Here is an 8,939-nt window from a genome sequence, read left to right as displayed (position 1 = left end):
GCCTCCCTTCCTATTATTGTTTTTTTTCTTTTTTGTGTCATCTTTTAGAATCTCTGTGTTGTAAATTATAGGAACTGCATTCCCCTTTTTTATTTTATTTTATTTTATATTTTATATCTAAAAGACAGAAATTGCCAGAGCAATGTCAATTGACAAGAAAACAGATGTAAAAAAGTCCAAGAATAACTCTGCCACACTACACCCATCATGCCACCTCTTCTTTCCGTAGTTTCTTTTTGTCTCCCTAAATTTATGTTCTCTTCGGACAAGAAAATATTAATGTAGACATTTATACACTTTTGAATCCAAAATCTCAAATTTTTTAGGAATACTTTTAATTATTGCTAATTATTACTGGGTAAAAATTACATAGGTACACTAAACATTATAAACTCCTTTATTTTTTTTGAATTTTTTTCTCAGAAAATACGATTTTTTAGAAAAAGTTATTTCATTAAATAGTCCTAAAAAATAACCAAAATAGAAAATTTAAGTTAATGTCAAAGATGCACATTATTTTTTTTTTGGAAAGAGAAATGAAAAGAATAAAAGAAAAGCTTTAAAGAAATAAAATATTAAAGGAGTTTGTTTTTATTAAGTTCAACCCCCCCTTTTGTACGCATAATATCTCTTTTTCGACCAAAACCCCCTTCTCCGCCCCATGCTCTCTACTCACTTTTATTTTCAACCTCTTTTACTCATCTCATAATATTAATCTACTCCACCAAACAGCGCCACCGCCGCCGCCGTATCCTCCGCCTATTTACCAAAAGAGATGGAGCAAAAACTGACAGTTGAGATAGACCAAATGCCTCCACGTGGAGCTCACCACAGGCGGGCCCACTCCGACACAACTTTCCGTTTCGACGATCTTCTCCTCTTCGACCCTTCCGACCTCGATCTTTCCTCCCTTGACCTCCCGGCTTCGTCCTCCAATCCCGCTCCGCCACCTGTAATCCCCGTCCCCGCCGATTCCTCCGACGACTCCTCATCCAACGGCCCTCCTCGCTCCTCCCACAGTAATCCTAGGCATATCTCTTCCCACCTCCGTAGCCTTTCTGTTGACTCTGATTTCTTCGACGGACTTGGGTTGACTGGCCCCGCGATTTCCGGAGGAGCTGGAGATGAGAAATTTGGCGGGAAAGGAGTGGTGGGAGAGAAAAGGGTTCATCATAGACATAGTAATTCGATGGATGGGTCGACTACGGCGTCGTTTGAGATTGAGTCTTTGATGGCCGTTGATGGTATTAAGAAGGCCATGGCTCCTGATAGACTTGCTGAGCTTGCCCTTATTGATCCCAAGAGAGCTAAAAGGTACCCCTCTCTTTTTAGTAGTACTAGTTCTTTTCTTTTAATTAAGTTAAGTGGAAATTTTTTCCACGATTATATGATTTTGTTTTCTTCTCTTCTTGTTTTCGTTAGACTTTGTAGTTTGATTTGTAATTTACCAGAGACAAGTTTGTGTTTTACCTATATGGTCAACCCACCCCTCGATTTTTTTAAAAAAATTTATTATTAATTTCTTCTTCTTCCTTTTTTTTTTTGGCCTTTTTGTTTGTAAAATTGTAATATAGTAGTAATTACTTTATTTTAATTAAACTAATTCAAAAAATAGTAGAAAATATGTTGTCTTATGAATGTAATTAGTTGGTGCAATTACTAAATGAAGTCCGTTTTGGGTTGTAGGATTCTGGCTAACAGGCAATCAGCTGCGCGTTCAAAGGAGAGGAAGATTCGATACACGAGTGAGCTGGAGAGGAAAGTGCAGACTCTTCAGACAGAAGCTACCAATCTCTCCGCGCAGGTCACAATGTTACAGGTAAATGCACTTTATGCTCTCTTTGGATTAGCTTTGCACCTCAAAAACGTGATCCTTTGCTCCTTTCAAGAACATGAACTTTTCAGGTTCTTGTATTCAGATGGGTTTTTTCTTTTGTTATTTTCCCTGGTAAAATAATAACTCAATCATATACACACGGTTTTCCAATTTCCAAAGTCAAAGTCTGCTCTTCTCTGATTGATTTTTAATTATAGCTGCGTCTAGCTACGGATTGTGATTTTATATAACATATAATATATATTATCACACACACAATATATTTAAGCATGAAACAGAAGCTTGCATATTCATCTATAGGTTAAATCTATTATGTGATCATTGGAATAATTGTTGAGACTTTACCAATTTTTTTTGGGAATTTATTTAATTTACTACTATGTTGAAAAACTATTGGTTCTATAATAAGCAGTGGTATTCATTTCTTCCTTGGGGGGAAAGGAAACCTCGCAAAACAACTTGAATTTAAGAGGAAAATCTTTTTGAGATTGTTTTCGACTTCCATAATACTTCTTTGTTCTATAGATGCATAGAGTTCTCTTTTTTGGAAGAAATTTTAAATGTTATACAGGCCTTGTTTTGCTTCTTTTCTAGTCTAATTAATTATTGCCTGAATCTTTAGCCTCTTTTGCTGCCTTTTTAGAGGTTCCATTGTGTCTCTTGCATTGCTAACTGTGTTGTTGACACACTTAATTACCTTGTATAACACTTATTGATCAATCCTTGAAGAAGATGGGAAAAAATGGGTATGCATACTGAATTCTATGTGTCATAAAAACTTTGAGGCATTATGATAGCAACATTGAAAGTTTTGGATATGTGTTGTTGACATTGTAATTCTCTTGACTTTTTTCTATCTTCATTCCTTAGGAATCATTTTTCATGCTTAGATTTGTACATCTCAACCAATCAGTTTGGCTTATATCTTAACATACTTGCTATACTCTTGCAATTTGAATTGAGTTCATGATATCCACCGCTTGTTGCTGTTAGAGGGTGTATGCTTATGTTGCTTGGATTCAGATTCTAATGGTGGATATGGGATGTGTCTGACATAGGTGAATTCTAGTTTTAAGAGTTTTTTCCTTATACTTAGAGGTTCAAGGGCCAAATCACCGATTCATGATGCCTAAGACTACTTTAAACCCATGTGTTCAATGGGGATGTTAGGAAAATAAGAACCAAGTAACATAGGAGTGTTATGAGAGGCAAGGGAGCCATTGTGTTTAGTAATAAAATCTGACTACTTCAGTTTTGGACAAATATTAATGCTTTTAATGTGCATTTGTAGCATATATAAGTGGAACATCATAGTTATCAGAACTGGACTAGACAAATGAACTGTTTAAGGTGTTGGGTCAGTGGTTCAACTGCTGGGTCATTTGGGTCAATTGTTAGGTCAATTAAAATATTGTAAAAAATAATAAATACTTTAAATAAATTAATAAATTATATTACTAGTGAAAATCCTGAAAAAAGCACACATATTGAATTATGATATATCAGTTCGTCTATAAGAATGAAGCAGGCATTAGTTTAACGTAAAATATAAGCATGTAGTTTAGTTTCATCTTGAACCATGTGCCAAAAATATCAAGTTGCAAGACTAATTTTCAACCTTGGAACTAATTTACAATTATGATAATCCCACCAATTTATAAATGTAAAGTGAGCTGAAAGCCTGAAACTAAGTGCTTTATTATAAAAAATTAGTTTATAATGATAAATTTCATTAAAATTCCACCAATTTATAGTTGTAAAGCGAAGTGAAACTAACAGTCATTATTAAAACAAACAATTTACATATACAATGATAATTTTCATTAAAATTCCACCAATTTATAAATAAATTTCACTGAAGAACATAAAAAATAAAGATGGAAATTATAGAAAACCAAAGAAAAAAAAACACAGAAAAAAAAAAAGAAGCAAAAAAACCTTCAAACTTCAAAGACCCAACTCAAAAGCTAATAAAAGTTGGTACTTGAAGGATACAGCTTCATTACAAACCAGAATTTGTGAGTTTTGGCCCTCAGAAATGGTGCCTCTTGTCTTGAAGTGATCTACGAGGCTCCTGTAGAAAGAGGAAGAAGAAAGGGGTTAGGGTTTTTTCAAGTTGTGCAGAGGTGCAACAGATCTTTTCTGATATTTCTTAGTTTTTAGTTTTTCAGCATTTTTTTTTAAAGTTTAACTTGTTTTTTAGTTATTAAAATTTTTTAATCAATTTTTTTAGTTAAATGACAAAACGACCCAAAAATTTTTTTGAAATGCTAAATCAATTATGATTATAAAGTCATCTTATTAGTATATGTCAAACACATCTGGCTTATCAGGTTTCTTATTAACTAGCCGGGTAAAAGCAGTTCTATTACAAGTTAATTGCAAAGATGATGTAAAAGTAGAGTTGGACTGGTTCTAGCATTGGGTCATCAGTTCAAACGGTTCGATCGTCGGTCCAGTCCAGTTTTGATAACTATGGGCTAAAATAACCAGTGGTCAAATGGATCAAAGTAATCAGAATATCCCTTGTACTAGATTCATCTGAAAGCCAACATAAACTGTACAGTTTTTATTTTACCCATAAAAAATCAACCATCCTGGAATACTTCCGGCAAGATCCATGAGTTTGAAGTACTCATTGGGAGGCAGATCAACAGGAATATCTACAAAGGGAAAGTCAGACTTTCACAAGAAGAAGAAGGTGGAGGAATGGAGTTTTTCCTTGTTCAAGCCCTAGAGAAAAAGAGGGATTAAGTGTGAAATATTTGATTTGCAGAATATACATCTTCATTCATGTAATGAAATGCATCTGCTTGCCACATACGGAATAGTCAAAGGATAATTAGATGGTAATATTCTACTTATTTCTCAATTGAATATTAGGTTCTTGAAGCTATTATTGACTATTTGGAGAACTCAAAAGTAATGGTTATCTAGCAGATTATTTGTAATATGTTAAACAAATCCGCAAACACCCTTTTAGAGAGTTCATGGGCTGAAATTGATCAACCCAACTGCCCTTAGTTTATCACGGAATTGTCATTTTTGTAGGTATAGGAATGGCTTATGGTAGTAGCAGAATGAAAGAAGGTTTGATATGGAACAATTAAAAAGCTATGCCAAAAAGGAGGATTATGTCCTCCCCTCATTCCTTGGCATGATTCAAGAAAGTGTACAGAGTTAACTTTTCCCAGCATTTAATATGGCATGAATCCACCTCAACAGTGTTAAGACATGTTTTCCAAATAGTTATCAGAATCGGATTGGACCAATGGTCACTGGTAACCTGGTGTTAGAGCCAATTTGATTTTTCTATTAGATCATTTTTGCAGTTAACCCTTGTAGAACAGCTTTGACTTGGTGAGTTAATAAGAAAATTGATGAACTGGACTACTTTTACCGAACTGAAGGGGTTTGACATATTTGATAAAATGATCTTAAAACCATGAGTAATTTAGCTTGCAATAAAATCTATGGGTTGTTTTGTCATTTTAATCCAAATAATTTAATTTAAAATTTTAATAACTAAAATACAAGTTTCAAAGTTTTGAAAAGAGAAAAGCTAAAATACTAAAAACTAAAAACCTAAAAACTAAGAAAACTCAGAAATGATGTACTGCACTTCTGCGCAAGTTCAAAAAACCTAACCCCTTTTTTCTTCCTACTTCTGGCACATCAAAGATCAATTCAATGCAAGAGACACTATTTTAGATGACCTAAATTCACAAAGTGTGGGTTGCATTGAAGTTGTAACCTTTAAGTAACAACTTTTATTAGTTCTTGAGTTTTTATATTTATGTTTTTCTCTTTTGGTTTTTTGAGAATTCTCATCTTGGTTTTTATGTTCTTAGCGAGAATTTATTTACAAATCGATGGGATTTTAATGAAAATTAATCATTGGATATGTAAATTGTTTTTCTTATAGTAATGATTGTTAGTTTCAGTTCACTTTCGTGGGATTTTAGTAAAATATATCATTGTAAATTGATTTTTTATAGTGAAGTACTTAGTTTCAGGCTTTCGGCTTACTTTACAATTATAAATTGGTGGGATTGTTCTAATTGTAAATTAGTTTCACAGTAGAAAATTAGTTTTGCACCTTTTGATATTTTTTGGTACATGGTTCAAGCCAAAAATTAAACTACATGCTTATATTGAATCCATAGTCTAATGCTTGTTTCATTCTTATTGATGATGAACTGATATGTCATATTAAACTACATACTTATATTGAATCCATAGGCTAATGCTTGTTTCATTCTTATAGATGACGAACTGATATGTCATATTTCTATGTGTGTGCTCTTGGTCAAGCTTTTAACTTATGACATAATGTATTAACTTATTTAAAGTATTTATAATTTATTAAAATATTTTTATTGACTGAAATGACCCAATGGTTAAACCAGTAACTCGGTACTCGACACTTTGAATGTGCCATTGTCTGATCTGTTTTTTGTTTCTTTGAATGGCATCTGATCTGGTTAGGTTAACTATGTTTTAACCTTGAAAGTTTCTTCCACTCATGTATTGGAAATTTCTGCTTTGTTCTTCATATGTTACTGGTTGTTAGCAAGCATCAGTGTGGTTTCTTATTAGATTCCATAGCTGTTCAGTTACTGATGTAGAGGGAAATCAGAGGAGGAAAAAAGGAAAAGAAAGAAACAGAGGAAACTCAGAAATCTAGAAACAACAGAAGGAAAAGGGAGAGCTAGGTAGAAATCTCAATGACCCAAACCTACTGGAAACTGAAATGAGATAGGTATCTGTAAGCTACTCCCCAATCCATGATACTTGGTAAACAAGATAAATTAACCTAAATAACCCAAAAATATGCTGAAGATATAAATGTTACAATTGATTTTATTATAAAATTCTAAGTGATTTGATCCTTTAATGGGTTTTCTTTTTGTCCCTCATAAGTTACATACGAAGTTCTACAGACATAAAAGATTAATCTTAGTCAAACTGCTATTTTAAACATGAAGGCATGCATGTGTATATTTTTCATGTCTACGTCTAAATTGTTGATTGATGGTTTGATGATGGGTTGGTTGTGCAGGTTCTTTGCTTTTATTGCTTTTTTGCCTTTTTGCTTTGTCCAGTTTGCACAATTTGTCTGATGTGCTTCTCACTGGGACCGCTTAGTTGTCAATGTTATGCACCTAATTGTATGAATGTATTTCTAGAGTGCTATCAATTTACCTGTGCTGCGGATGCTAACCTGGAAAGCACATGTTTTGCATCTTTAAGGCTCTAATATTTGTTTTAATGCACCCACAGTGAAGGAAGGGAACTGATTCTAACTTATTTTTCTTATGATGCAGAGAGATACTACTGGGTTGACTGCTGAGAATAAGGAACTCAAACTACGGCTTCAGGCTATGGAGCAACAAGCACAGCTTAGAGATGGTATGCATGTTTTACACATTTTTGAACTATATGCTGCAATTTTACCGGTGGTGGCTGGAAGCATCATAATTAAGTGATTGCATTTTCATAGTCATTCATCAGTTATGATTATGTTGGTAAAGCTAACAAACCCGTGCCAATTTTCAGTTAAGTGATTGCATCAAGTGGACCCAATGCGCACTTCAAAATTTTATGAATTAAATGATAAATTTAAAAGTGTACAGAAAAGGACCTAGTTAATATGGCATGCAAAATAATTTGGCACAGTTAAATTGTAAATTTAGAGGTGTTCAGAAAAGGACTTAATTAATATGGCATGGAGAAGGATATGTCACAGTTTTGTTTCCATATGGTTTTCAGATGCCCTATAGATAATGTCATAATATTGTTCTTAATGTAACTAATTCCTACTAGGTCATCAAATAGGTCCAGATAGTTAACAAATTATGCTTCAAAGGTATGGTGTATTTATTTATTTGTCTATGGTTTGCAGCTTTGAATGATGCATTGAGGGAAGAAGTGCAACGACTTAAGATACAAGCTGGCCAAATGTCAGCTATGAATGGAAACCCTTTCAATAGAGGACTACCTCCTCAATTTTTACCACACCAAGCTGCCCCACATCACTTTAGTGGCCATCAACCCACACAGCAGCAACAGCAGCAGATGTCTCAGTCATCCACCAACAACCAAACTCTTAATGGACAGCCTCAACCTTGCTTCATGGACTTTAACCAGCGGGCTTAGTTTCATGTTGGAAGCTAATACTTGGAAAACCTAAGGAAATGGATTCAAGGTAGCATCTTGTACATAGACATATGTATATGCCTTGCAGGTTAAGGTTGTGAAGAGTGTTGCTCCAATCAGTCCCTTGGTATCAGTTTCACATATGGCTTTTATCACCCAATAGAGTAGAAATGAATTTAAATGTGTTGTGTAGAGAGATTAGGTCCTAATTCTATTGCATGATTGATGGCTAGATGATGTTGTAACTAATCTTTATATTTATAGAATAATTATCCTCTGGAGATGGTGTATGATCTTTATATTTATAGAATAATTATCCTCTGGAGATGGTGTATGACTTGATGTATGAGTATGAATATGTTTTCCAAGGGAAGGATATCCCAATTATGTTTTTTGCGCAAGAATGGGCTGACTTTGACCGAAATCAAAAATCAAAGAATAGGAACCACCCAGCGTGCCAATATTTCAGATTACGTAATGTTTGCCAAGTCTCAATTAGATTTCTCATCTTTCGACCATTACCTTCCCCTGTTCATCTTTTCTTCTTCTCCCATTATTATATTTTATTTTTTGGTATTCATTCAATTGCGTGGCTTGCTGATTTTTGCATACAATATTGTAACAACATTGCATTTATTATGAAAGCTAATAATACTATAAAAATTTGTATTCAACAACCCCTTGTATAAATAAAGGCCAGGGGTGTCGAGGCTGATGTAAACTTGTTGTGGTATATCCAGGGTAAAACGAATCTGGAACAGACTGGGAGATGCAAGATGATTAAGATTTTGGCACCGACGAAAAGGATTATTAAATCCTGGAAGCCGGAAAGCCGAAGTTTGGTATCCATGTCTCCCCTTTTAAAACTATCAAGTCACTTTATATATATATACACTATTTGATATTATATGCACGCCAGCAACCAAATGATATAAAACTACAA

General features: G+C 34.0%; 1 protein-coding gene across 1 annotated transcript; it reads left to right on the top strand.

Moving 5' to 3' along the window:
* Positions 616-8,393, top strand: LOC18592590 (transcription factor VIP1). Its single transcript, XM_018125592.1, has 4 exons — positions 616-1,314; positions 1,687-1,819; positions 7,165-7,249; positions 7,743-8,393. Exons 1-4 carry the CDS (start codon positions 776-778, stop codon positions 7,994-7,996), a joined length of 1,011 nt encoding a protein of 336 aa, XP_017981081.1. The 5' UTR covers positions 616-775; the 3' UTR covers positions 7,997-8,393.

Source organism: Theobroma cacao, chromosome 8 (assembly GCF_000208745.1).
Source record: "Theobroma cacao cultivar B97-61/B2 chromosome 8, Criollo_cocoa_genome_V2, whole genome shotgun sequence".
NCBI classification, from domain to species: Eukaryota; Viridiplantae; Streptophyta; class Magnoliopsida; order Malvales; family Malvaceae; genus Theobroma; species Theobroma cacao.
This window is presented reverse-complemented; position numbering and strand designations above follow the sequence as displayed.